Source organism: Mobula birostris, chromosome 7 (assembly GCF_030028105.1).
Source record: "Mobula birostris isolate sMobBir1 chromosome 7, sMobBir1.hap1, whole genome shotgun sequence".
Taxonomy (NCBI): Eukaryota; Metazoa; Chordata; class Chondrichthyes; order Myliobatiformes; family Myliobatidae; genus Mobula; species Mobula birostris.
Genome location: NC_092376.1, coordinates 26569073 through 26596686, shown reverse-complemented (window position 1 = coordinate 26596686; position 27614 = coordinate 26569073). Strand labels below are relative to the sequence as shown.

At 42.4% G+C, this 27614-nt stretch overlaps 1 protein-coding gene across 4 annotated transcripts in view; it reads left to right on the top strand.

Annotated features, from left to right (window-relative positions):
• Positions 1-27614, top strand: part of LOC140200061 (CRACD-like protein) — a 202602-nt gene that overhangs the window by 161175 nt on the left and 13813 nt on the right. For 3 of the 4 annotated variants that reach the window (XM_072262767.1, XM_072262766.1, XM_072262768.1), the window contains 2 exons: positions 18235-18276; positions 24772-24953. In XM_072262767.1, coding sequence (XP_072118868.1) covers positions 18235-18276; positions 24772-24953 — 224 coding nt within the window. The remainder of the gene's footprint in view (positions 1-18234; positions 18277-24771; positions 24954-27614) is intronic. The other variant, XM_072262769.1, reaches the window with a different exon arrangement.

Sequence of the window (27614 nt, the reverse complement as noted above, 5' to 3'; positions counted from 1 at the left end):
TGACAAGGTGCCACACATAAGGCTGCTTAACAAGTTACAGGCCCATGGTATTAGAGGAAATATTCTAGCATAGATAAAGCAGTGGCTGGTTGGCAGGAAGCAGCGTGGGAATAAAGGGAACCTTTTCTGGCTGGTTGCCGGTGACTAGTGGTGTTCCACAGGAGTCTGTGTTGAGACCAATTCTTTTTACGTTATATGTCACTGATTTGGATGATGGAACTCCCCCTCCTGTCTTCTCCTATCATTTTAGATCTCCCCCTTCTCCTCCCACTTTCAAATCTCTTACTAGCTCTTCCTTCAGTTAGTCCTGACAAAGGGTCTCGGCCTGAAACATCGACTGTACCTCTTCCTAGAGATGCTGCCTGGCCTGCTGCGTTCACCAGCAACTTTGATGTGTGTTGCTTGAATTTCCAGCATCTACAGAATTCCTGTTGGATGATGGAATTCATGGCTTTGTTGCAAAGTTTGCAGATCATATGCAGATAGATTGAGGGGTAGGTAGTTTTGAGAAAGTAGAGAGGCTACAGAAAGACTTAGATTAGGAGAATGGGCAAAGAAATGGCAGATGGAATATAGTGTCAGGAAGTTAATGGTCATACACTTCAGTAGAAAAAAATGAAAGGGTTGACTATTTACTAAATGAAGAGAATACAAAAAAAAACTGAGGTGCAATGGGACTTGGGAGTTCTTGTGCAGGATTCCCAAAAGGTTAATTTGCAGGTTGAGTCTGTGGGGAGGCCTCACAAGAACGTAAAGCACTGGTGAAGCCTCACTTGGAGTATTGTGAGCAGTTTTGGGCCCTTATCTTAGAAAAGATGTGCTGAAACTGGTGAGGGTTCAAAGGAGCTTCACAAAAAATGATTCTAAGATGGAACGGCTTGTCATATGAAGAGCGTTTGATGGCTCTGGGCCTGTATTCACTGGAATTCAGAGGGATGAGGGATGACCTCATTCAAACCTATCGAATGGTAAAAGGGGTGGATGTGGAGAGGATGTTTCCTGTGGTGGGAGAGTCTAAGACCAGAGGATACAGCCTCAGAATAGAAGGACGTCCTTTTAGAATGGAGATGAGGATGAATTTCTTCAGCCAGAGATTGGTGAATCTGTGGAATTCTTTGCCACAAGCAGCTGTGGATGCCTTGTTTCTGTGCTGTCGTGCTCTCTGACCCTAATACTCAAAGACCATTAACGGCAACAAAGAATGTTCAGAGGATCGTAGCTGGAGACCCTGACTGGTTTACATAGACTACATAAAGGGAAATTGTCCCCTGTGCGGGTAACTCAAGGATTGATGCACACAGATTGTATTTATTTATTTATTTAGAGATACAGCCCCAAACAAGCCCTTGTGGTCCAGCGAGCCTCACTGCCCAGCAGCCCGCCTGTTCAATCCTAGCCCAGTCACATGGCAATTTACAATGACCAGTTAACCTACTAACTGGTATGTCATTGGAACGTGGGAGGAAACCAGAGTGCCCAGAGGAAACCCACTTGCTCACAGGAAAGACGTACAAACTTCTGACAGGTGGTGTTGGGATTGAAGACCCAATACTGATGCCTCGAGCTGCAAAAGCATCGCACTGACCGTTTCGCTACCGTGGCACCCCAGTGAAATTTTGGGCAAAAAGTAGAAGGGAGTATGGGGGGGAGAAAACTTTATCACCAAAAAATGCTGTTCAGGAACTTGCTACCAGGAAGGATGGAGGAAATTGAATCAATCAAAGCTTTCAGGAGGAAATGGATAGGCACTTGAGAGAAGGTACTTTGTAGGGTCAGAGAGAATGATTGGGGGAATAGCAGTAAGTACATTGCTCTACTAGGAGCTGGTATGGACCTGATGGGCTGAATAGATTTATCTTGAACCATAATTATTATATAATTTGTCAAAAGGTTGAAGAATTTAATGCAACGCACAAAAAGTTGGAGGAGTTCAGCGGGTCAGGCAGCATCTATGGAGGGGAATAAACAGTGGGTGTTTCAGGCCGAGAACCTCATGGTGCGTAATCTGGGCAAAGATGTAGTGTTGCACGTTGGAAAGTCAAATGTAAGAGGAATGTGTATAGGACTCATTAAAGGCATTGATGCATTGTGGGATCTTGGGGTCCAAGTACCTAGTTCCCTAAAGTGGATTAAGTCCTGATGAAGGGTCCTGATGATGCTGCCTGAGCTGTTGAGGTCCTCCAGCATTTTATGTGGATTTTCGGCATCTGCAGCATCTCTTATGTAACGAACGTGATGAAGTTGAGAATAGGAGCAAAGAGGTCCTTCTGCAGTTGTACAGGGCCCTGGTGAGACCACACCTGGAGTATTGTGTGCAGTTTTGGACTCCAAATTTGAGGAAGGACATTCTTGCTATTGAAGGAGTGCAGCGTAGGTTCACGAGGTTAATTCCCGGGGTGGCAGGACTGTCATATATCGAAAGATTGGAGCAACTGGGCTTGTATACACTGGAATTTAGAAGGATGAGAGGGGATCTGATTGAAACATATAAGATTATTAAGGGATTGGACATGCCAGAGGCAGGAAGCATGTTCCCGATGTTGGGGGAGTCCAGAACCAGAGGCCACAATTTAAGAATAAGGGGTAGGCTATTTAGAACGGAGCTGAGGAAAAACTTTTTCACCCAGAGAGTTGTGGATCTGTGGAATGCTCTGCCTCAGAAGGCAGTGGAGGCCAATTCTCTGTACGCTTTCAAGGGAGAGTTAGATAGAGCCCTTAAAGGTAGTGGAGTCAAGGGATATGGGGAGAAGGCAGGAACGGAGTACTGATTGTGGATGATCAGCCATGATCACGGTGATTAGCGGTGCTGGCTCGAAGGGCTGAATGGCCTACTCCTGCACCTATTATCTATTGTCTAAGTGATTCTGTTGTTTACTCAAAACAATGAGTAACTCTTTATTACTTCCGTGGTGATGATGGCACAGCGGTGAAGCTAATGCAGTTACAGCCTTTTGCAGTGACACATGTTCAAACCTGACGTCTGATGTTTTCTGTGGGGAGTGTGTGTGTTTTCTCTCTAAATAAGTGAGTTTCCGCAGGTGCTTCAGATTCCCTCCACACCTTAAAGTCAAACTGCTAGGTAATTTTATTGCTCCTTATAAATGACCCTGAGCGCAGTGAGGCTTGAGCAGGAGTTCCTGGACATACCAGCAAGAAAAGGTTGCATGGAAAAATTGATGGTGATGGAAAGGGGAGGTTGGTTTGGAATGGGATGGTTTAAATAGCCGGCATTGATTTAATCGGCAGAATGGCAGCCTTCTACATTGTGAGAAATAAGATCAGAGGAACATTTGTGTCCTTGCTTCCTAAGCAAAAACACTCTTAATTTTTAAAAAAAATCAAACCATGTGACCGGTATTGCAAAGATGAGAAGAGAGATGTAACTGGATTTAAGCCCCTGATAATATTGGAAGTGTTCTGATAAAATTGCTCATTGTTGGATTGAGTTCTCTTCTTGCTTTTGGCAATTTCAAGTGCTAAGCGTTCACTGATTAAACATAATCTTGGTTTGTAAATCCTGCAAGTTCAAATGAAAGTAAATATTGTCAACAGGTGGACAAAATGATTAGTAGAACAACAAAAAACATGTTAATACTTGGCAGCAAGTTTACTCGCTTTCATATCTTGGGAGGATTGATTTTCAAATTGTTTCTCACCTCTAACTACTGATTAGGATTGATAATGAGCGGGTTGAAAACTTCATGTTGGTTGGGATGGGGAGCTGCAGCTATGTTGTTCCTTTGGGTGTCAAAATTCTTATGATACAATTTTAGCTTTGCTGTATAATTGGCAGCATATTGTATCTTTGCAAAGCAGATGAGACAGAGTATAAATGCAAATTGCCATGCAACACTGTTAGCTGTGATAATCACTGTAGTTCAAACCACAGACCAACTGGAGTAACTGATTGGCGGCTCCCCACAAGTGTGCTGTTTGATCTCTTATAAGAACCAGATTAGCCAATCCCTGCACCTTGATGAGGGTTCAAAATGCATCCATAATCTAAGTGATTATAATGATGGTTACTTGGAAAGGTGGTTGAAGTAATTTTTAACGCCATCGTAATGATTCACCTGTAACAGGCTACAATAAATTTAATTATGCACTTCCTTTATTTAAATGGGTGTGGATATTTGTTTGTCTTTTTCTTTAAAGCTGTTGCCTCTTGCTAGTATAGTCATTCTTTTACCTCCTTCCTCGAAGATGTGCACTGCTCGTTACCAGTGATAAACCTGGTTTAATATCAGGAATTGGGTTTAATATCACTGACATATGTCATGCATTTTGTTGTTTTACAGCAGCAGTACAGTGCATTAAACTAAAAAAAAATCACAGTAAGAATTTTACAAAAAAATTAAAGTAGTGCATAAAAGGGAAGAGAAATAGTGAGGTAGTGTTCGTGGGCTGGTTCATTGTCTTCAGAAACTTGATGTGGAGGGAAAGATTCAATGGTATTTATATTGGTTGCTTCTGATCAGATCTGAATCTGAATGAGCAGAATGAGATGAAATACTAATGAAAAGCAGAAGAAAGGAAAAATTGGATGAGAGAAATTGGGAAGGTAGTAATAATGAAAGGTACCTAACATTATATTGCACATGATAATGTTGTTAGTGATCTGTTGAAATTAATCTCCTCAACAGAGATGAGCAATTGAAACTGGCAGCTTCCTGGCCTGTGTGGCTTGGGTCTGCACTGGCCATTTGCCAACATTTGGCGATACTTCAAGCTGAGTGAAAATGATCTTCGGTATTGAAACTAGAACAATTCAGCATGAACTGAATTTAACACACAGAGGGCTGGAGAACCTCATACTGCATTATGATTTCCTCTGAATGGTGTTTTCCAAATTACAGTTAGGATTGCTTTATGCAAGGGGATTTCAGTTACATTGTAGTTTCAATCAGTGTTGATAAAGCCTACACTAATGTCAGTATGAATGTAATTGAACTTCAAACAATTGTTGACATTCTTCCTGATTTAATTTACTAGACTAGATGATTGCTGTTTTCCTAAGATTACTTCTATCAATTTTATTTTGTGTTTTACTTGCTCATTAGTGTTTGCATCACTTTGTGTTATTAACAAATGGCATGGCAGTGAAGTGATATTTGTGTGTTCTGAGAAGCTAGATTTTGCAGATGCTAGAAGTCTGAAATAAAAACAGGAAATGTTGGAGATACTCAGTGGCTCTCACAGGGTCAATGGAGAGAGAAACAAATCATTGTCTCAGATTGATAAATTTTTATTAGGAAGGTAATTAACCTGAAATATAAACTCTGTTTCTCCATCAGCAGATCTATCCTGCTACATATTTCTCCCAATTTCTGTTTTTAATTTCAACACCTTTTTTTTGCCTTGGAGCTAGACGATTGATAGAATTTTTGAATCATTATGGAGGCCTCTTAGCCAATTGAGTCAGTGTTAATTACACCAAGAGCAAGCAATTAATCCCATTTCTCTTGCTTTCTGCCCATAGCTCTGCAACGTACTTTTGCTCAAGTGTATCTCCTATTTTCTTTTGAAAATCTAATGACTCTTATTTCTATGCAGTGAAGTTCACCCGACAGTGAATTCTGATGCAGGGCTATCAATTTGAAAGATCACTTTTTTGCTTCATGTCTGCTCCTGTCATCCCATTGGAGTGTCTCAACTTACGAATAGCATTAAGCTGCAGTACTGTTGGTTAATAAATATAACTCATGGCAGTGTCAGTGAACAAATAAGGCATGAAATAAAATGGAGACAGAACAGCCATCCATCTTAAGAAATTGAACCAAGAAGAATGATAGCTAATGTTTAAAGAGGAAAATATTTTTCTGACATTCTACTTGTGTCTTTTCCCAAGCACTTTAAATTTAGGTTCCAACCCTTTAGCCAAACGTTAGAGTATAGAACAGTACAGTATAGCACAGTGTAGGCCATTTGGCCCACAAAGTTGTGCTGACCTTTTAATTACTCCAAGATCAATCTAACCCTTCCCTCCCACATAGTTCTCCAATTTTCTTTCTTCCATGTGGCATTAACGAGATACGGCATGTGCTGTTAACTTTCATTAACAAGGACAACTTCTCTTTATTTGCCCCATCTGGGCTATGCTCCATCCACTGTAAATGGTTGCCTCATGAAGCCATGAACCCATAACGTTTGCAGGAACTTCATTGCTGTAAAGAGAGAATGCTGAATTGGCTGGTGTCAACTTGCTGGGCTTTAAATCAGGGACCCCTCCATCCATTCAGATGGACAGAAAAGATAAGCACATGTTATCTGAGGAAGAGCATATGGGCTGTCCCTGATATGTTGACCAACACTTATCCTTCAAACAACGTCAGTGTAACAGATTACCTGCTCATTCATGTGTTGTTATGTTTGGGAACTTTGCTGAACACTAAATTGTCTACAGCAATTCCTATGTATCAGGACTGATTATAATTCAGTTGGGACTTGAAGTGTCAGATTTAGTTACCTGAACAAAAAGAAAACACATGAAAAGGGTGGAGAGTGAGGCTGTTTTATGTAAGAACACACCCCACCTGGTACTAACACATTTACTATCCTCTCCCTCATTAACACAGAAGATTCTGGAGATGTTAGAAAACTAGGACAACATACACAAAATCCTGGAAGAACTCAGCAGGTCAGGCAGCACCTATGGAGGGGAATAAACAGTCTGAGACCCCTCATCAGTGCTGCTGAAGTGTCTTAGCCTAAAACAACGACAGTTTATTTCACTCCAGACTGTTTTTACCCCATGATAGGTGCTGCCTGACTTACTCAGTTCTTCCAGCATATGTTTCTATACTACGCCTGTTTTCATGTGTAACCATAACAATTCCACACTTTGAGTACTTATCATGAAAGAGGAGCATCTGTAGTGTGTGTGTATATACACTTTAATAGAGAGAAGTAATTATAGAGCACCTCTCATGGAATTGGCATGAGGGAGATTTTTGAAATTGTCCTAATATAAACAGCTTAATTCCCTGAAATAGACGGCAGTGTTTAACCTCAAATTCATTTCCTGTTTTGCTTGTTCATTGGTTTTTGCATCAGTTAACTAGTAGTGTAACCACAAAAATTAGATTTTTAAGTTCAGATGTCCTGTAACAGCAAACTTTCACATGCGAGCTCCTACATACCAGTACAGCACAGGTTAGGTGTCTTCAGGCACGGGTCAAGGAATAGTATTTCCCAGGACATCAAACCGCTGTTCTTCTTTGAAAATGATGCTATGAGATATTGTTTATTCAAGTTTGATATTTGTATGACCCCCACTAATGTAGTTCACTTTCTGAATTTTGCTGCTGGTGTCTCTGAGGGGGGACTTTGTGACTAAGAGGCAAGTGTACTACCCACAGCACAAGCACAAATAGTGTCAGCACTGAGGTGCTGACAGACAATGGGGAGACTGTTGCTTCCTTAAGCACTGAAACGTTACTCGGCACGAAAAGGAGAAGGAATCAGATTGTACAAATAGCTGCAGTCACCCAGCCACTAACTTAGAAATCATTGAGGCCCCAGCAGCGTAGTATAGGCTTGTTCACGACACACTAGTAGAACCATAGAACCATAGAGACTACAGCGCAGAAACAGGCCTTTTGGCCCTTCTTGGCTATGCCGAACCATTTTCTGCCTAGTCCCACTGACCTGCACACGGACCATATCCCTCCATACACCTCCCATCCACGTATCTGTCCAACTCATTCTTAAATGTTAAAAAAGAACCCGCATTTACCACCTCGTCTGGCAGATCATTCCATATTCCCACCACTCTCTGTGTGAAGAAGCCCCCCCAATGTTCCCTTTAAACTTTTCCCCCTTCACCCTTAACCCATGTCCTCTGGTTTTTTTCTCCCCTTGCCTCAGTGGAAAAAGCCTGCTTGCATTCACTCTATCTATACCCATCATAATTTTATATACCTCTATCAAATCTCCCCTCATTCTTCTACACTCCAGGGAATAAAGTCCCAACCTATTCAACCTTCCTCTGTAACTTGAGTTTCTCAAGTCCCGGCAACATCCTTGTAAACCTTCTTTGCACTCTTTCAACCTTATTTATATCCTTCCTGTAATTTGGTGATGCAGACTGAACACAGTACTCCAGATTCGGCCTCACCAATGCCTTATACAACCTCATCATAACATTCCAGTTCTTATACTCAATACTTTGATTAATAAAGGCCAATGTACCAAAAGCTCTCTTTACGACCCTACCTACCTGTGACGCCACTTTTAGGGAATTTTGTATCTGTATTCCCAGATCCCTCTGTTCCACTGCACTCCTCAGTGCCTTACCATTAACCCTATATGTTCTACATTGGTTTGTCCTTCCAACGTGCAATACCTCACACTTGTCTGCATTAAACTCCATCTGCCATTTTTCAGCCCATTTTTCCAGCTGGTCCAAGTCCCTCTGCAGGCTCTGAAAACCTTCCTCGCTGTCTACTACACCTCCAGTCTTTGTATCATCAGCAAATTTGCTGATCCAATTTACCACATTATCATCCAGATCATTGATATAGATGACGAATAACAATGGACCCAGCACTGACCCCTGTGGCACACCACTAGTCACAGGCCTCCACTCGGAGAAGCAATTCTCTACTACCACTCTTTGGCTTCTTCCATTGAGCCAATGTCTGATCCAATTTACCACCTCTCCATGTATACCTAGCGACTGAATTTTCCCAACTAACCTTCCATGCGGGACCTTGTCAAAGGTCTTACTGAAGTCCATGTAGACAATATCCACTGCCTTCCCTTCATCCACTTTCCTGGTAACCTCCTCGAAAAACTCCAACAGATTGGTCAAACATGACCTACCACACACAAAGCCATGTTGACTCTCCCTAATAAGTCCCTGTCTATCCAAATGCTTGTAGATTCTGTCTGTTAGTACTCCCTCTAATAACTTACCTACTACCGACGTTAAATTTACCGGCCTGTAATTTCCCAGATTACTTTTCGATCCTTTTTAAACAACGGAACAACATGAGCCACTCTCCAATCCTCCGGCACCTCACCTGTAGACAGCGACATTTTAAATATTTCTGCCAGGGCCCCTGCAATTTCAACACTAGTCTCCCTCAAGGTCCAAGGGAACACCCTGTCAGGTCCCGGGGATTTATCCACTTTAATTTTCCTCAAGACAGCAAGGACCTCCTCCTTTTTAATCTGTACAGTTTCCATGATCTCACTACTTGTTTCCCCTAATTCCATAGACTTCATGCCAGTTTCCTTAGTAAATAAAGACGCAAGAAACCTATTTAAGATCTCCCCCATTTCCTTTGGTTCCGCACATTGCCGACCAGTCTGATCTTCAAGAGGACCAATTTTATCCCTTACAATCCTTTTGCTCTTAATATACCTGTAAAAGCTCTTTGGATTATTCTTCACTTTGACTGCCAAGGCAACCTCATGTCTTCTTTTAGCCCTCCTGATTTATTTCTTAAGTATTTTCTTGCACTTCTTATACTCCTCAAGCACCTTATTTACTCCCTGCTTCCTATACATGTCATACAACTCCCTCTTCTTCTTTATCAGAGTTGCAATATCCCTTGAGAACCAAGATTCCTTATTCCTATTCACTTTGCCTTTAATCCTGGACAGGAACATACAAATTCTGCACTCCCAAGATTTCTCCTTTGAAGGCTTCCCACCTACCGATCACATCCTTGCCAGAGAACAACCTGTCCCAATCCACGCTTTTTAGATCCTTTCTCATTTCTTCAAATTTGGCCTTCTTCCAGTTAAGAACCTCAACCCTAGGACCAGATCTATCCTTGTCCATGATCAAGTTGAAACTAATGGTGTTATGATCACTGGAACCAAAGTGCTCCCCTACACAGACTTCCGTCACTTGTCCTAACTCGTTTCCTAACAGGAGATCCAATATTGCATCCCCTCTAGTTGGTCCCTCTATATACCGATTTAGAAAACTTTCCTGAACACATTTTACAAACTCTAAACCATCTAGACCCCTAACAGTATGGGAGTCCCAATCAATATATGGAAAAAAAAAACCCCTACCACCACAACTTTATGTTTCCTGCAGTTGCCTGCTATCTCTCTGCAGATTTGCTCTTCCAATTCTCGTTGACTATTGGGTGGTCTGTAATACAATCCCACTAATGTGGCCATACCTTTCCTGTTTCTCAGCTCCACCCATAAGGACTCAGTAGACAAGCCCTCTAATCTGTCCTGCCTGAGCACTGCTGTAATATTTTCCCTAACAAGCAATGCTACTCCCCCACCTTTCATTCCTCTGCCTCGATCACATCTGAAACATCGGAACCCTGGAATATTAAGCTGCCAGTCCTGCCCCTCCTGTAGCCAAGTTTCACTAATTGCTATAACGTCATAATTCCACGTGTCAATCCACGCCCTCAACTCATCCGCCTTCCCTGCAATACTCCTAGCATTGAAATATATACACCTCAGAAGATTTTTACCACCACTCACAACCTTTCTATTAACGGATTTGCTTGAACTTTTAACAACATTTATTTTCACCCCAGCCACACTGTCAGCTCTGGCACTCTGGTTCCCATTCCCCTGCAAACCTAGTACTTCAACATAAACACAAGATATTCTGCAGATGCTGGAAATCCAAAGCAACACACCCACAATGCTGGAGGAATTCAGCAGGGACATGAAGCATCTATGGTGAGGAATAAACAGCTGACGTTTTGGGCCGAGTCTCTTCAGTCTTCAATCCAAGTGAAGCGTCTCAGCTTGAAATATTGACTGTTTACTCTTCTCCATTGATGTTGCCTGACCTGCTGAGTCTCTCCAGCATTTCATCTGTGCTGCTCTGGTACTTTGTGCATCATTTGGTCAGAAATGTAAAAGTAAAGTTTATTTTTCTGAATAATACCCCAGCACCACCTTTCTCTGAGGTAGATGAAACACTTCCAGGTTTGGTGCTGAGAACCAAATACAGATTTCTACTCTGAAGTTTTCAGAATTTAGGTAGGTGGTATCAGAGGAGATGTGGGAGCGTGAATGGAGAGTTGGTTATTGGCCATAGTTATTGAGATAGGAATGGCTGCATGTAGTCAGTCGTACCTTACCAGGAGTTATGTATTGTGAGCTGTTAACTGTTCAAGCAGGTCATGATAGACCTGATAGCAACACCTCTTTGGAGAGACTGACGTCACTTGTGCTTTATTTCTCCAGAGATCCACAATGGATGTGATCATCCCTGCATTACAACTTAAGACATTCGCTCTATCTTTGTACTGAAGATGGAGATTTGTTAGAAATATGCATACAAAGGATGAAAGATTTCTGTTCACTTGGGAGATCAGAGAAGCTGATAGAATTCTGAAAACAGAGTTGATCGACAGATTTAAAAGGCATATTCAAAACTGTAGTGTCTTTATTAAATAACTAAGGAAAAATGGTTTCAATTTTCACCAGAGTCAACTACTAAAGAATTTGGATTTAAGAGCTGGAGAAGCAGGAGTAGACCTTTATTAGCCTGTGTGCTTTGATCTTGAATCCATGCCTGAAATGGAATTGGAAAGCAGTTTTATGGTTAAGTTTTTGAAGGGAACTGGATGTAAACACAGGAAAGAAATATTAGTAGGAGCAAGGGACAAGAACTAACTGAGTAGCTCTTTAACAGAGATGACACAGACACATTGGAGTGAGTAGCCTCTTCCTGCCAGCGGCTCGGTGGCATGGTAGTTTGCACAATGATTTAACAGTACCAGTCACCCAGGATCATTTCCCGTAGCTGTCTGTAAAGAGTCTGTATGTTCTCCCCGTGCCCATATGGGTTTCCCCTACAGTTTCCTCCTACAGTCCAAAGATGTACTGGTTGGGAGGCTAATTGGTCATTGTAAATTGTCTCGTGATTAGTCTAGGGTTAAATTAGGCTTTGAAATGTAAGAGGAAACCCAAGGGGAATTTGTAAACTCTACGGGGATGGCACCAGAGTCGAACCTGGGTCCCTGGCGTTGTGAGGGAGCAGCCCTATTAGCTGCCCCCATGTGCTGCCTTGTCCGTCAGTTCCCCTGGGGAGAGTACCTCACTGCATGGTTCTCCTGAAAAAAGTACAAGTAGAGAACAATGTAACTTGGAAACTTAGTCATCATTAGTACTTACAACTGGGAAACCTAGGACATTTCCATTCATCAGGGAGCTCTGTAAACCTACATCTTATATAAAAATGCTTTAGCGCCGCCTTTCTGAACTGCTGTGGCCCTTTTGCTAAAGATGTACAGCGTTCCCCAGAACACCGCAACAATGAAAGGCCTGCTATACGTGAACGTCCAATCTGGGATGACATGTGACTCAGAAGGATGCATGTAAAAGCCAAGTGCATCTGCCCTTGTCCTCTTTGGCAAGAAGGGTGTGCTTGGAATGTCCTCTCAGCCCAGCCTAAACAAGCAATTGCAGTGGTATTTTGGAGAGGGAACACAATGACTAACGGTAGAGGGAAAAAAATGTTTCTGGGGAAGGGTGTGGTAGTAATTAAGTGGTTTGCTCCGTAATGGTTGGTGCTGAGCTCTTTATGTGGGTGCAACTGCGCTCAAGTGAAGCAGGGAGTATGCTACCACATTCCTGACTTGTGGAAGGCTGAAAAGCTTTGGACTGTTTGGAGATGGCCATCCTTCAAGTACATTGATTCCTGTCAATGATAATGCCATTTTGACTCTATTTGTGCCTTATTATTTTGCACTGAAGAGGGCAGCGTAGTTCCATGGAGGTTAGCGCAATGCTTTACAGCACCAGTTGTACGATTGGGGTTCACTTTCTGCCGCTGGCTGTAAGGAGTTTGTGCTTTCCCCCCTGTGCCCGCGTGGGTTTCCTCCGGGTGCTCCGGTTTCCTTCTGCATTCCAAAAGCGTATGAATTGGGCTCAGTAGGTTGTGGGCTTGCTGTGTTGGTGCTGGAAGTGTGGCAATACTTGCCGGCTGCTGCCAGCACATCACTAACATAAGCAATGCATTCCACTGTATGTTTCAATGTACGTGTGACAAATAAAGCTAAGCTTCAAACTGGGAGGCAGAAGTAGCACTTGGAAGAACGCAAGGGAGCATTGATAGAGCTTTTTAAACTGTAGCAAGGGAATATATTTGAACGTAGGATGTCATTCTCACAGTCATGTGGTGCTAAAAATGAATGAACGAAGCAGCATTTCTCTTTACATCATTGTATGTGAGGATCCTCCACTTGGCTACACTGAGCAAACATGTTTTTCATTTCCACACCTAGAACTGAATAGATACCTCCTGGCTTCCCAGACAGATTACTGAATCCTTCATCTGTCTTTCAAAGCCATGTAATTCAATTTAGTGACATTTTGATCAATTAATCTATACTTGTTGATCTCCTGGGTGGTTGGTGTCAGATTTGAATTTTAGCTCTCCCTGGTATTGTTGGTGGATGTAACTCAATGTTACTCCCACAGCACAGAAACTAACCCCTCCCTCAGCCTACCATGTCCGTACTGACTACTTTGCCCATCTACACCAATCCCATTTGCTGACCTTGTCCCATACTCCTATTTCCTCCCATGCTTTGTTTAAGAGCCTGTTTAAATGCCCCATAATCAAAGGTAAAAATAGAAATCTTACTCTCAGAACCCCTTAAGATTCATTTCTCCTGACTTAGACCTCTGCCCTCTTTATACCTATACCATGGGGGAAAAAGATTTTGATTATCTACCTTCTATTTGCCTCTCCATCTTGTATATTTCTATCGAGTCACCCTTAACCACCTTCATTACAGAGTAAACAAGCCCAGTCTATCCAGTCTCTCCCCATAACTAATATGCCCCTGTCCAGGCAAAGTCCTGGTGAATCTTCTCTGAGCTCTCTCCAACAAAACCACATCTTTTCTAGAGTACAACAACCTGAGCTGCTCATATTTCTCCAAGGGTGGCCTAACCAGTGTTTTGTAAAGTTGCAATATTGGTCATGGAAACTTATCAGATATTGAAAAGTTTAGGTAGAGTGGATGTGGAGGGAATGTTCTCTATAGTGGGGAGTCTAGGACCAGAGGGCGCAGCCTCAGAAGAGGGACATCCATTTACAACAGAGATAAGGAGGAATTTCTTTAGCCAGAGGGTAGTGAATCTGTGGAATTCATTGCCACAGACAGATGTGCAGACCAAGTCATTAGGTATTTTTAAAGCGGAGGCTGATAGGATTTTGATTAATAAGAATGTCAAAGGTTATAGAGAGAAGGCAGGAGAATGGGGATGAGAAGGACAATAATTCGGGCGTGATGGAATGGTGGAGCAGACTCCATGGCCTAATTGTGCTCCTGTGCCTTATAACACAATACTCCAACTATGATATTCTCTGTCCTGAGTTACAAAGGCAGGCACGCTGTTGGCTTTTCCCCCCCATTACCCTATCAACCTGTGTTGCCTCTTTCAGGGAACCATGGAATTGGAGCCCAGGGTCTCTGTGCATCTACGTTCCTTAGCAGCCTACCACTGACTGTATGTGTCCTGTTCCCATTTGACTTTCCAAAATCCATCACCTCACTCTTGTTAGCATTGATTCCCATTTCCAAAAGCTCCACCTAACTTCCTATCTGATCTTTATCCTTGCTGCCTCCCATTTTGTTCCCACTGCTTACTGGTTTATTCCAGATGGATCCAAGTTTTTTTTCACTTCCATTCGCCATACGATTCCTGTGTTTTGCCATTGAAGGGACAGCACAGTAGTGTAGTTGTGTAATGTTATTACAGTGTCAGTGACCAAGATTCAATTCTGTGACTGTAAGGAATTTATATGCTGTCCCAATGACCATGTGGTTTTCCCTTGGGTGCTAAGGTTTCCTCCCACATTCCAAAGACATACTGGTCAAGACTAGGAAGTTCTGGGCGTGCAATGTTGGTGTTGGAAATATGGCGACTCCTGCAGGTTGCCTTGGACTGTATTGGTCAATAATGCAAAATGATGCATTTCACTGTATATATCGATGTTTCAATGTACATGTGACAAGTTAAGTAAATCAAAGATATGCAGGTTAATTGGTGACTTGGGTGTAATTGGGCGGCTGGGTCTTATTGGGTCAGAAGTGCTTATTACTGAGCTGTATCTTTTAAAAATGTTGTCTTGATTCCAGCATATAGATATTTTCCATTTAATATCCTTAGCCAATGTTTGGTTGGTTAAGTGGAAAATATCTGTTCAATGGTTCAGTAATCAATGGAATTGTTGGTTCAGATGGAGACACTATGCACAAAACCCTTTAACTCCACAGGAGTCTATCACAAATGAAGCCCTCTCCACAGCTGACCAAGGACCACTGCCACAAGAAAGCAGGACCCATCATCAAGGACCCCCGTCATCCAGGACATGTTTTCACGCTGCTGCCATTGGGAAGGGGGTACAGGAGCCTTGGACCCCACATCAAAAGGTTCAGGAACAGTTATTACCCTTCAAACATCAGGCTCCTGCAGCAACATGGATAACCTCACTCAGCTCAACACAACTGATTCCACATCCTATGGACTCACTTTGAAGGACTCTACAATTCATGTTCTGAATATTGTTTATTATTCATTCATTATTATTACTTATTTTTTTCTGTTTTTCCAGTTTATCATCTTTTGCACATTAGTTGTTTGTCAGTCTTTGTGTCTAGTCTGTCATTGCTTCTATTGTATTTCTTTGTTCCACTGTCAATGCGTGCATTAAAGTGAATCTCAGAGCAGTATATGGTGATGTAGATGTGCTTTGGTAATGAATTTACTTCACAAGGATAAGGTGAAGCAACATTTCCTTTCCCAGGTCGACATTGAGCAGGCCATGTCGTTGGTATGCTCAACTCCAGGCTCCCAACTCAGGCTTTCACTTCTGAGCTCTGTCATGGAAAATGATAGGCAGAGAAAAAGGTTCAAACTTATGCTCAAGGCTTGCCTGGAAAAATACAACCTTCCTGCTGCCTCCTGGGAATGCCTGGTCCACCAGCGCTTGAAGTGAAGATGCAGCATTCAGAACCTCATGTCTGCGCGTCAGACACACACAGAACGAATCCATCATGTAACAAACTACTCAGCTGCCTACCCCGTTATTCTGCAGTCCCTCTATTGGCCCCATATGTCACCTCAGAGCACATAAAATCAAACACCCCTCCCACCCTGACATTTTTTTCTCTCCTCCCCCCCCCCCCCCCGGCAAAATCAGGCAGAAGTTGTGAACATGCACCATCAGTCTCAGAGACCTCAGGGACAGTTCCTTTCCCACTGTTATAAGATTTTTGAACACCCACTTGTACATTAATGAACACTTAACCTTGCAATCTAACCTGTCATAGCCCTTGCATCTTATTGACTACTTGCATTGTAACTTCTCTGTAACTGTAACACTGCATTCTGTTATTGCCTTTCTCCTGTACTTCCTCAATGTATTTATGTTTTGAAATGATCTGTATGGCATGCAAAACTAAGATTTTCACTGTCTTAATGTATACTTTGTGGCCACTGTATAAGGTACACCTGCTCATTTGTGCTAGTATCTAATCAGCCAATCATGTGGCAGCAACTGGATGCATAGAAGCGTGCAGACGTCAAGAGGTTCAGTTGTGGTTCAGACCAAACAGCAGAATGGGGAAGAACTGTGATCTAAATGACTTGGGCATGGAATGGTTGTTGGTTCCAGATGGGGTGGTTTGAGTATCTCAGAAACCGTTGGCCTCCTGGGATTTTCATGCATAACAGTTTCTAGCATTTACAGAGAATGGTGTGAGAAACAATAAAAATGTCCAGTGAGTGGGAGTTCTGTGGGCAACACCACTTTGTTAATGAGGGAAGTCAGAGAAGAATGGCCAGACTAGTTCTAGCTTATAGGAAGTTGATTGTAATTCAAATAACCATGTGTTACAACAGTGGTATGCAGAAAATTATTTACTGCACAACAATTTGATGAGCTACGCCAGTAGAAGATCATGAACGTAATGAAGGTAGAGGAGGTACCCAATAAAATGCCCACTGTGTGTATGTGAAAATAATAAACCAGTTTCAAAACCAGACTGCAAACAAGTCACCTCAATGGTGGGAAGCCACCTAAGAAGAAGATAAGACACTTTAAAACACTGAGCTTCCAGCTATTTTTTCCCACAAACTCACAGCTGTGGATCCTGAAGATTTTTGTAAGAGTCTGAATGATCCTTGGGATTTGTTTATCTCTGTCTTTCACAAGTTGGAGGTTTCAGCTGTCTTTTGTACCAATGTGTTGGAAAATTTCTGTAACTCGGTTAAGTGATTGAATTGAAAATCTACTACATTATGTACAAACTCTAAACTGCTGTTAAAATCTGACTAGTTTTTGTCACTCGTGTGTCCATTGACAAAGGCAGCATTGCATTATTATGGTAATGAAGGGCTAGTTTTCGACTATCAGATGGCTGATTAGTTTAGTGAAGTAACACCCTGGCCAGGAGAGTTATCAGGAAGCCCAGTCCATTTCAGGCAGTGGGTTTGTTTGACGTGTTCCCCTAGGGTGACAATTGATTCCCCCAGTGCAGCTCACTGTCTCTGGGATAGGGGGCGTGGTCACTGACGTTTGGCATGGGGGGAGGAGTGGATTTCATCACTTACAAAGTGGTTAAGGTGAGTATTCTGGATGTATTGATGGGCAAGCCAGATGAGAGAGAAAGGAATTGGAGGAAATATGATATTTTACAATGGAAGGTGGTGACGGAGGCTTATGGAAATCCAGCGTGGAGCAGATAGACTGAATGGTCCGTCTCAGATCTGAAGATCTGTAACTCCTCTGAGCTTGTTCTGGTCTGTTTCGAGTCATAGTGTCATAAAATATTACAGCACGGAAACAGGCCCCTCAGCCCATCTAGCCCATGCTGAACGATTACTCTGCCTAGACCCATCAATCTCCCTCCATTCATATACCTACCCGATTTCTCTTAAATGTTGGAATCAAACCTGTACCTGCTACTTCTGCTGGCAGATATCGCCATTCTCTGATCGAGAAATTCCCATTCATGTTCCCCTTAGACATTTCACTTTTCACCCTTAACCCATGACCTCTGGTTCTAGTCTCACCCAACCTCAGCGGAAAAAGCCTGCTTGCATTGACCCGATCTTTCTTTCAGTTTTTATTGAACAGAGTATCCAGAGTGCACAGCGTGTGCACTCGCCAACAAAAATGACCTTTGGTCATATGGTTGATTGGTAAGGCTTTCTGAATGTGTACAAATTATAACAATGCCATTATTCATCCATTAGATAAACTGATTTCCTTTCTTCCAGAGAACTATGTTGAAGTTTTGCGAGAAGGATATTGTGAGGAAGGTATTAATGTGGGAATATTAAGTTTCTGGTCAGATTTACAATTGATTTACTTTGGGGATTTTGGAATCTACAATTGATTTACTTCGGGGATTTTGGAATCTAAAATCACTGAAAATCCAGGAAATCACCTGTATAATCAACACTTCAGAAGAAATTACTGTATAATCATTTTTTTCTTATGGTGATGGATATTTCTGCTTATGCAAATTTCCGTTAAAACACACCATTCCACAAGGAGTCTGATTAGTTCAAATCTGGTCAACTGCTGCTGCATTCAAACTTGTTATTTCTAAGAAGGAGGGAGGGAACGTCGACTCAGACCATGAGGGGCCTGCGTCGGGCATTTTCATGCGTTACAAGGCGCAGATTGGAAGTCTGTGTGGGACGCCACTCCTCGCACAGACACTAGAGCAATGTGTGATTAAGTGCCTTGCTCAAGGACCCAAACAGCTGAGGCTCGAACTAACAACCTTCAGATCACTAGACGAACACCTTAACCACTTGGCCTGGTGCCCAACTATTTCTAAGAAGCTATGTGAAAAAAATAGGTAACATAAATTGAGTTCAAGGCAGATAAATTTAGCAGTAAGTAATAAAGATTATTCTGCAAAAATTTGCACAGTTCATTCAGGGAACTGAGATTAGTCTCTGAGAAAACTGATACAGAGCATGATCAGGAAGTGCTGTTCTCTGAAGTAAACTATTGTTTGAAACAGGAACTGGGTTGTTTCTGAGGAAAGTAGCTTATTTTTTCTTTTTCCAATTTTTTTAATTGATTTCTATATAGAAGAATACAGAGTTCAAGAGAATACATATTATAAAACAAAAGAAAACATATAATAATACCAGATACAGTATATTGAATCACATTAACAAACTCCTTACTCTATATTCATATGGATTAGATTAATTCGTATATTAGAATATAAACAATTTTATTTAAAAAAGGGATCTACACCCACTACCAAAGTCGAAGCTGTTTGGGGGGGGGGAGAAAAGAAAAAAAAATTATCTGATAATAAAATTTACTATTAGATTAGATCATGAGGAGACGCAGTCCTCTTTTATTGTCATTTAGTAATGCATGCATTAAGAAATGATACAATGTTTTTCCAGGATGATATCACGGAAACACATGACAAACCGACTTAAAAACTAACAAAAACCACATAATTATAACATATAGTTACAACAGTGCAAAACAATACCGTAATTTGATAAGAACGGACCATGGCACGGTAAAGTCTCAAAGTCTCTCGAAAGTCCCATCATCTCACACAGACGGTCAACCTCCAGCGCTGCCAACTTGCCGATGCAGCACACTGGAAGCATCTGACCGAAGTCCGACTCTGAGTCCGCCCGAAAATTCCAAGCCTCCGACCAGCTCTCCGGCACCGAACACCATCTCTGCCGAGCATTCCGACCCCGGCCCTGCCAACCGACAATAGGTAAAGCCGAGGATTTGGGGCCTTCCCCTCTGGAGATTCTCCATTGCACAGTAGCAGCGGCAGCGAAGCAGGAATTTCAGAAGTTTCTCTAGGTGTTCCTCCATGCTTCTCACGGCTGTCCCCATCAAATCAGGATTGTGCACGGCCCCTAGTTACACATATCGATATCAATTGGAACAGCCGCGCGCGCTGCGTCACGCCGCCAACTTCTGTACTTTAACAGGAAGTCAAAGATTATGAAAATAATTTAAAAACGGCCCCCAAAAATTTTGAAAATCTTGGTTAGATTCAGAAATTGAACAATGAATCTTTTCTAAATTTAGGCATGCCATAACATCCCACAACCACTGAGCATGGTTTGGCGGAACAGCATCCTTCCATTTAAACAAAAGCACCCTCCTAGCCATAAGAGAGGTAAAGGCCAGAATGTGCAGATCAGATGTCTTCAAAATGATATCTTCCCTTCCAACAATACCAAATAGGGCAGTCAAAGGATTAGGCTTAAAATTTACTTTAAAGAGTACAGAAAAAGTTTGGAATACTCCCTTCCAATATTTTCCAAGACTTGGGCACGTCCATAACATATGAATAAGTGAAGCTTCTCCATTGTTACACCTATCACAGTAGGGAAAGTAGTTTATTAAAGGACATGTGGAGTGTGTGATGATGTGGCATAAGATGAGGTGGCCTCGGTAGGGAATGAAAAAGCACTTGATGGGCTAAGTGGGTGTGAAAGATGATGAGCAGATGGAGCCATGTGGGGAGTGGGAGAGGGAGGGGTCCATTTAGGACATGGAGGCAGGTGGAGCCATGTGGGGAGTGGGAGAGGGAGGGGTACATTGGGGACACGGAGGCAGGTGGAACCACATGGGGAGTGGGAGAGGGAGAGTTGCATTTGAAACGTGGAGGCAGGTGAAACCACATGGGGAGTGGGAGAGGGAGGGATACATTGGAGGCAGGGAGGCAGGTGGAACCTGCGGCTTTCATTGAATTATCATCGATGGTAGCCATGCTTTAGGTTATTCGATTTCTCAAGATGGATTAAACAGAATCACAGAAACATTATGTCATTGAACCAGGCCATGGTGTGAGACTTCACTGGCTATCCCATTGAGGCATACAATAATGTTCTAAGTCTTATGAGGAAAGGTTGAGCACGGTTGGGCTTTTCTCTTTGGAGCGAAGGAGAATGAGAGGTGGCTTAGTAGAGGTGTAGTAGATGATAAAAGGCATAGACAGAGTGGACAGCCAGAGACATTTTCCCAGGGCAGCAATGGCTAGTGCGAGAAGGCATAATTTTAAGGTGATTGGAGAGAAGTATAGAGGGATGCCAGTGGTAGGTTTTTTTATAATGTTAAGTGTATGCAACGCACTGATAGAGGTGAATATATTAGGGACTTTTAAGAGACTGTTAGATAGGCACATGGATGAAAGAAAAATAAAGTGCTACGTGGAAGGGAAACATTAGATTATCTTGGACTAGGTTAAGCTGGTCAGCACAACATTATGGGCCGAAGATTCTGTACCGTGCTGTACTGTTCTGTGTCAAATGAGGTATATTAATACACCTGAGATCTGGAAGTAGAATTTGTCCCTATTTGATATTTCAGGTGAACCTGTTGTATAGACTTTCCATTAATTGCCACAAGGTAGAGCAACACCAAACTGAAACGTTATGCAAATAATGTGATACCAATTAAAGTTGTTTTTGCTGAAATACCAGTTTAAATTCCATCATCCTAGCTATAATTGTTATTAAAAATGTGGAAAAAAATTACTTAGCCCTTAAATGTTTTAAAAACTGGAAGGATCTTCAAATACTTTGGCAGTGGGGTGGTGCAACTTCTCAGCCTCAGAAGCTGGGGTTCACTCCTGAGTCCTGCTGCTGTCTATGTGGAGTCTGCATGCTCCCCTTGTGACTGATTGGTTTCTCTGGTTTCCCCCCACCCCTCAAGGGCAGGTGGATTGATGGGTTCATCAGCCGCTATAAATTGCCACTGGGTAAGTTGGTCAGCAACCAGGAATGTTCTGTGAGCCAGACATGATGAGCTGGAAATGGCTGCTTTCTTTGTCATAAGGGAATATGAAATAATATATTGAATTATCATTGAAACGTCCTTCAGGCTCACCAAATTCATAATATTGCAAGACTGTGTGTGTGTGTGTGTGTGGAGGGGGTTGGGGAGTAAGGTGAGGGTTTGTGAGTGTGTGTGTTTGTGAGTGTGAGTGTGGGGGGGTGGAGGGGGTTGGGGAGTAAGGTGAGTGTGAGTGTGTTTGTGAGTGAGTGTAAGCATGGAGGGGGTTGGGGAGTAAGGTCTACTTCTCAATCTTAGGTTTTGATGTTTCTGTCAAAATTTTGGGCTCAGTTTCAAACTGCCTGCAGAGAATACAGCAAAATATATTTCACTGGTTCAATGTAATGTCAGAGAATGTACACAGTATACAACCTGAAATCCTTACTCTTCACCGACAGCTACGAAACAAAGAAAAAACCCCAAAGAATGAATGACAGAGAAACGCTAGAACCCCAAAGCCCTCCTCCCACTTCCTCTGCACATTCAGCAGCAAAGCATCAACCCTCCCCCAGCTTGTTCCAGCAAAAAAGCATCAGCCCTCCCCCCCCCAACCACCATGAGGGCAATAGCAAGCTCCCAGAGACCATAATCTATAGTTCATCAAAAACTACTGTCCATCCCAGTGCTTGAACATCTCAACAGGCCCTCTCTCTCACTAACGAGGGAGGGAGGGAGATGCTGCTCCTGCCACAGCGAGAGGGGATGCCAACAACTCACCGTTTCGATGTTACAATCTGCAGCGTCGCTTATTTCAAGTTCCCCCTACTCGAGAATCAGCAGATTCTCTCCCACTTTCGAGAGAGAGCAGTTGTTCGAGTGCAGAGGCATCTGACAACTGCACCTACTGTTTTGATGTTTCAATCTCCCGTGACGCTTCAATCTGCGACATCAGCGGCAAACTGGGTCATCCTCAGGGCTGCGCCCCCAAAGGCACACATCTTTCAGGCTGCTCCGGGAGATCCCAAAACACAGGCTGCTCAGCAGGTTCTGAAGAGCGAGAACCCACCGTCCATGAAGAATGTATTTTGTGCACAGCTGTAGATCGCTGGCTCCAACAGGACCTCAGCCACTTTGAAAAAGGAAAGAAAAGACATGAGAAAAGGAGATTTAAACTGTTTTGCAGATAAATTCGAAGAAGTCGCCCAGGTCTGCAAAACCTCTGGCTCTTCCCACTCATTTTTAAAAAAAAAAGTTTATCTAGGACAATAGTTATTTTCATCTACATTACATAAAAACCAAGGAAATTCCCATTATCTCTGCTGTGCAATATAAAGCCAGACAAATTATATTTTCTAGTCATTCAAGAAAGTTCTAGCTAATATGGCCTTGACCGCAACTTTCTCACCTGTTCCTCAAAGGTATTCACTCCCCAGTAGTCCAGCAGCTTTGTACTCACTCACTGACTTGGTCGCTACAACACCCAAGGCTTGAGAGTTTAAAATGACGCTCAGAGTCAAAACTACTACTAATGGATGACTTTTTTTTAAAGGCTAATCCTGTCTAGCTCTAGACCATGCGGCTATAAGATATAGGAGCAGAAGTAAGCCATTTAGCCCTCTGAGTCTGCTCAGCCATTCCATCATGGCTGATTTATTATCCCTCTCAACCCTATTCTTATGCCTTCTCCCCGTAACCTTTGATGCCCTAACTAATTAAAAACCTATCAACCTTTGCTTTAAATATACCTAATTGCCATCTGTGGCAATTAATTCACAGATTCACTACCCTCTGGCTAAAGAAATTCCCCCTCATCTCTGTTCTAAGTAGATGTCCCTCTGTTCTGAATCTGTGCCTTCTGGTCCTAGACTCCTGCACTATAGGAAACATACTCTTCGCATCCACTCTATCTAGGTCTTTCAGTATGCAGTAGTTAAAAGGAGAACCATCCTCTCATCATCTATCCTGTCGATATCTCTTAGGGTCTTGTAAGTTTCAATTAGGCCACCTCGTTCTTTGCTAATCTCCAGAGAGTGTGGATAGAATCTGCTTCACGGTTGCATGGAAACCAACACTTTGTCTGGGGAATCAACCTAATGAACAAAGAAGCACTGAAACAAATTAATTAAACAATTAATCAAGCATACTTTGGAATTAATATATTAAAGATCTGTTTTAATTAAGCTTTTCCTCATCTTGTGAGATGTTGTTTCTTTGTTCATGGGTGAATAGTGCATTGGGAATCTGTGCAAGTTGTTGAGAGTCGAGCAGCACGGTAGCATGATGGTTATAGAAACATAGAAAATAGGTGCAGGAGTAGGCCATTCGGCCCTTCGAGCCTGCACCGCTTTTCAGTATGATCATGGCTGATCATCCAACTCAGAACCCTGCACCAGCCTTCCCTCCATACCCCCTGATCCCTTTAGCCACAAGGGCCATATCTAACTCCCTCTTAAATATAGCCAATGAACTGGCCTCAACTGTTTCCTGTGGCAGAGAATTCCACAGATTCACCACTCTCTGTGTGAAGAAGTTTTTCCGAATCTCGGTCCTAAAAGGCTTCCCCTTTATCCTTACACTGTGACCCATCGTTCTGGACCCCCCCAACATCGGGAACAATCTTCCTGCATCTAGCCTGTCCAATCCCTTTAGGATTTTATACGTTTCAATCAGATCCCCCCTCAATCTTCTAAATTCCAATGAGTATATTCATAACGGTATTACTGCGTCAGCAGTAAGATCAGAGTTTGATTCTCACTGCTGTCTGTAAGGAGTTTGTACATTCTCCCCCGGCCCGGTGGATTTCCTCCTGGTGCTTTGGTTTTGTCGCACATTCTGAATATGTACAGATTAGGGTTAGTGATTTTGGGGCATGTTATATTGGCACTAGTAGCTTGGCTTCCCAGCATAATCCTCGCCGAATTGATTTGACGCAAACAATACATTTTCGCTACATCTTTCGATGAGTATGTGACAAATAAAGCTTTAAAGATCTTAATCATTAAATATTGATTTTTATCATCTCCCTTCTGCAGACAAAGGGCAACCTTTCAACAAAGATAATGGATCATCTGTTGAAGACTCCACTGTGCCAGCTTGGGTGACTGTGGCAAGAAAAAAGCAGAAGGGTTACCAAGAACAGTATATTGGCAAAGAAGCTAAAACGTCAGCCAAAGAAGTCAAAGCTGATAGCGAGAAGCAACAGGAGAGAGACAAGGTAACGTTGTACCATGTTGTTGTCGTGTTCAGTCCTAGTTCATATCCTATGTTATGTATTGGTCATGATTACATTTTGAAAAAAGCCAGATTTCTAAATTGTCCTCTATTTCCTTCAATGAAACCTGCTACTCATTTAATAACATGAGATTCTGCAGATACTGGAAATCTTAAGGAACATACACAAAACTCTGGAGGAGCTCAGCAGATCAAGCAGCGTCTATGAGGAGGAATAAATATTCAACATCTTGGGCTGAGACATTTGAGTCCTGATGAAAGGCCTTGGCCTGAAACGCCAACTGTTTATTTCCCATCATAGATGCTGCTGAACTGCTTAGTTCCTCCAGCACTTTATATGTGTTACTCATTCAATAAGTGACCTGTAATGTTGAACTTAGGATATAGCTTTAATCTGTTCTGAGTTCATACTTTATTGTCACCAAACAATTGATACTAGAATGTACAATCATCACAGCGATAATTGATTCTACGCTTTGCACTCCCTGGAGTACAAATCGATAGTAAATATTAAAAACGTACATTATAAATCATAAATAGAAAATAGAAAAGGGAAAGTAAGGTAGTGCAAAAAAACCGAGAGGCAGGTCCGGAGATTTCAAGGGTACGGCCCAGATCCGGGTCAGGATCCGTTTAGCAGTCTTATCACAGTTGGAAAGAAGTTGTTCTCAAATCTGGCCATACGAGTCTTCAAGCTCCTGAACCTTCTCCCGGAGGGAAGAGGGACGAAAAGTGTGTTAGCTGGTGAGTTTGTTATGTGTTTTGGGAAAAATACTTTTAATATATTTAAAACGAACTGTCACTTTGGTTTAGATTGTGCCTTTTTTATGCAGCAAAACACCCCAAAGTGGTTAAAAGAGCGGTGTGTTAAAAAGTTGGCACTAAGCTGCAGATTTTTTTTAATTTCAAAATATACTTTATTCAAAAATAAATATATACAATAAACCATTCAATAACTTTTCATCCTTTACATACGTTTCCATTAGACTCAGTATATATCTGTATTTATAGCCACCCACGTGGCACTCCAGTAGTTCAGCTTACCATATCATTGTTGAGGGGTATACTCCCCGCCCACCGACCCCTCCCACTCCCACGGGTGGAGAAACCTATACTGTGGTCTTTCTCCACCGGGCCCTTGCGGTTCCTGCACCGAGTTTCAGTGCGTCCCTCAGCACGTACTCCTGCAGCCGAGAATGTGCCAGTCGGCAGCATTCTCCCACGGACATCTCCATGTGCTGGTAGATCATCAAGTTTCGGGCCGACCAAAGAGCGTCTTTCACCGAGTTGATGATCTGCCAGCAGCACCGGACGTTGGTCTCCGTGTGCGTCCCCGGGAACAGCCCGTAGATCAAAGAGTCCTCTGTCACGCAGCTGCTGGGGGTAAAACGTGACACTAGCCCGTCCATCCTCCTCCACACCCTCTTTGCGAACTGGCAGTGTGCGAAGAGGTGGGTCACAGACTCCTCCTCACTGCAGTCCTCCCGTGGGCAGTGGGGTGCGGGGACGACATTCCGGGCGTACAGGAGGGCTCTGACTGGGAGGGCCCCTCTCACCGCCAGCCAGGCGAGGTCTGAAACATTAGGACAGTTGATCAAAAACTTTGATTAAAGAAACTGGATTCGAAGGAGGAGGTGACAAGTCAGAGAGGCTTAGGGAGGAGTTTCACACCTTAAGGTTGTGGCTGTTGTGTGTACAGCCAAAGTAGTGAATGAATATAAATCAGAATTGTACAAAATCCAAGAATTTGATACCTGATGTTCAGGAGATTCAACACTGATAATTTTATAAGTGTAAAATTATGGTGAGCTTCTATGCTACAGCAGAGTCTTAAATAGATTTCCATTCCAATGTAAATGAAGAATCATTCATTGTAATTGTTGTTTAAATACAAACACATTTTAAATCTTTAAAGCAATTAATTTGGAGATTATTGGTAGCCAATAGTTGATTCCGTTTGAATCTTTCACTCAGGAAAATGTTTGGTATGAAATATCCTATCCCAGTGAAGTGTGAATCCAAAGTGGGGTCTTCAGTCTATAGATGGGTGAACCACAAAATGAACTCTTTGCACCCAAAAAACTTTAGGGTTAGATTGATCTTAGTGTAGGTTAAAAGGTTGGCACAGCATTATGGGCCGAAGGGACTGTACTGTGTTGTAATGTTCTATGTCGTTTGCTTCTCTGACATCTGCCAGTGATGAATAAACCTGATTGTAGGAACAAGACACAATTGCTTTCTTGTTGATTTGATTGCACTAACTTCACTTTTGCCATCACTTTAAACTGAAGGAGATGCTTCTCTCATAATAGACAGCTCAGTTTTGCAGCAAAGAATTACTTTAGTGAGAAAGAGGAGTTTTAAGAAAATGGCTGTCAAAAAGGAGCAAATTGGATTCTCTACATGCAGGAGTTCCTCTCAAATACAGGAAAAATTATTAATGTATGACAGGTTCTGACATGCTGATTTTTATAAGCAGTACAATTTTTATGATTTAATTTTCGCTTCGGAATGACAAGCTTCTTGTAAGTGACAGACTGACAGGGTGTAAATGCTCCTGATTTCCAGGAGTACATGTCAATCCACAGTGAAGGATCACTGCTGCAGCATAATACAATGAGGAGAATATGATGAGAATCTTTTG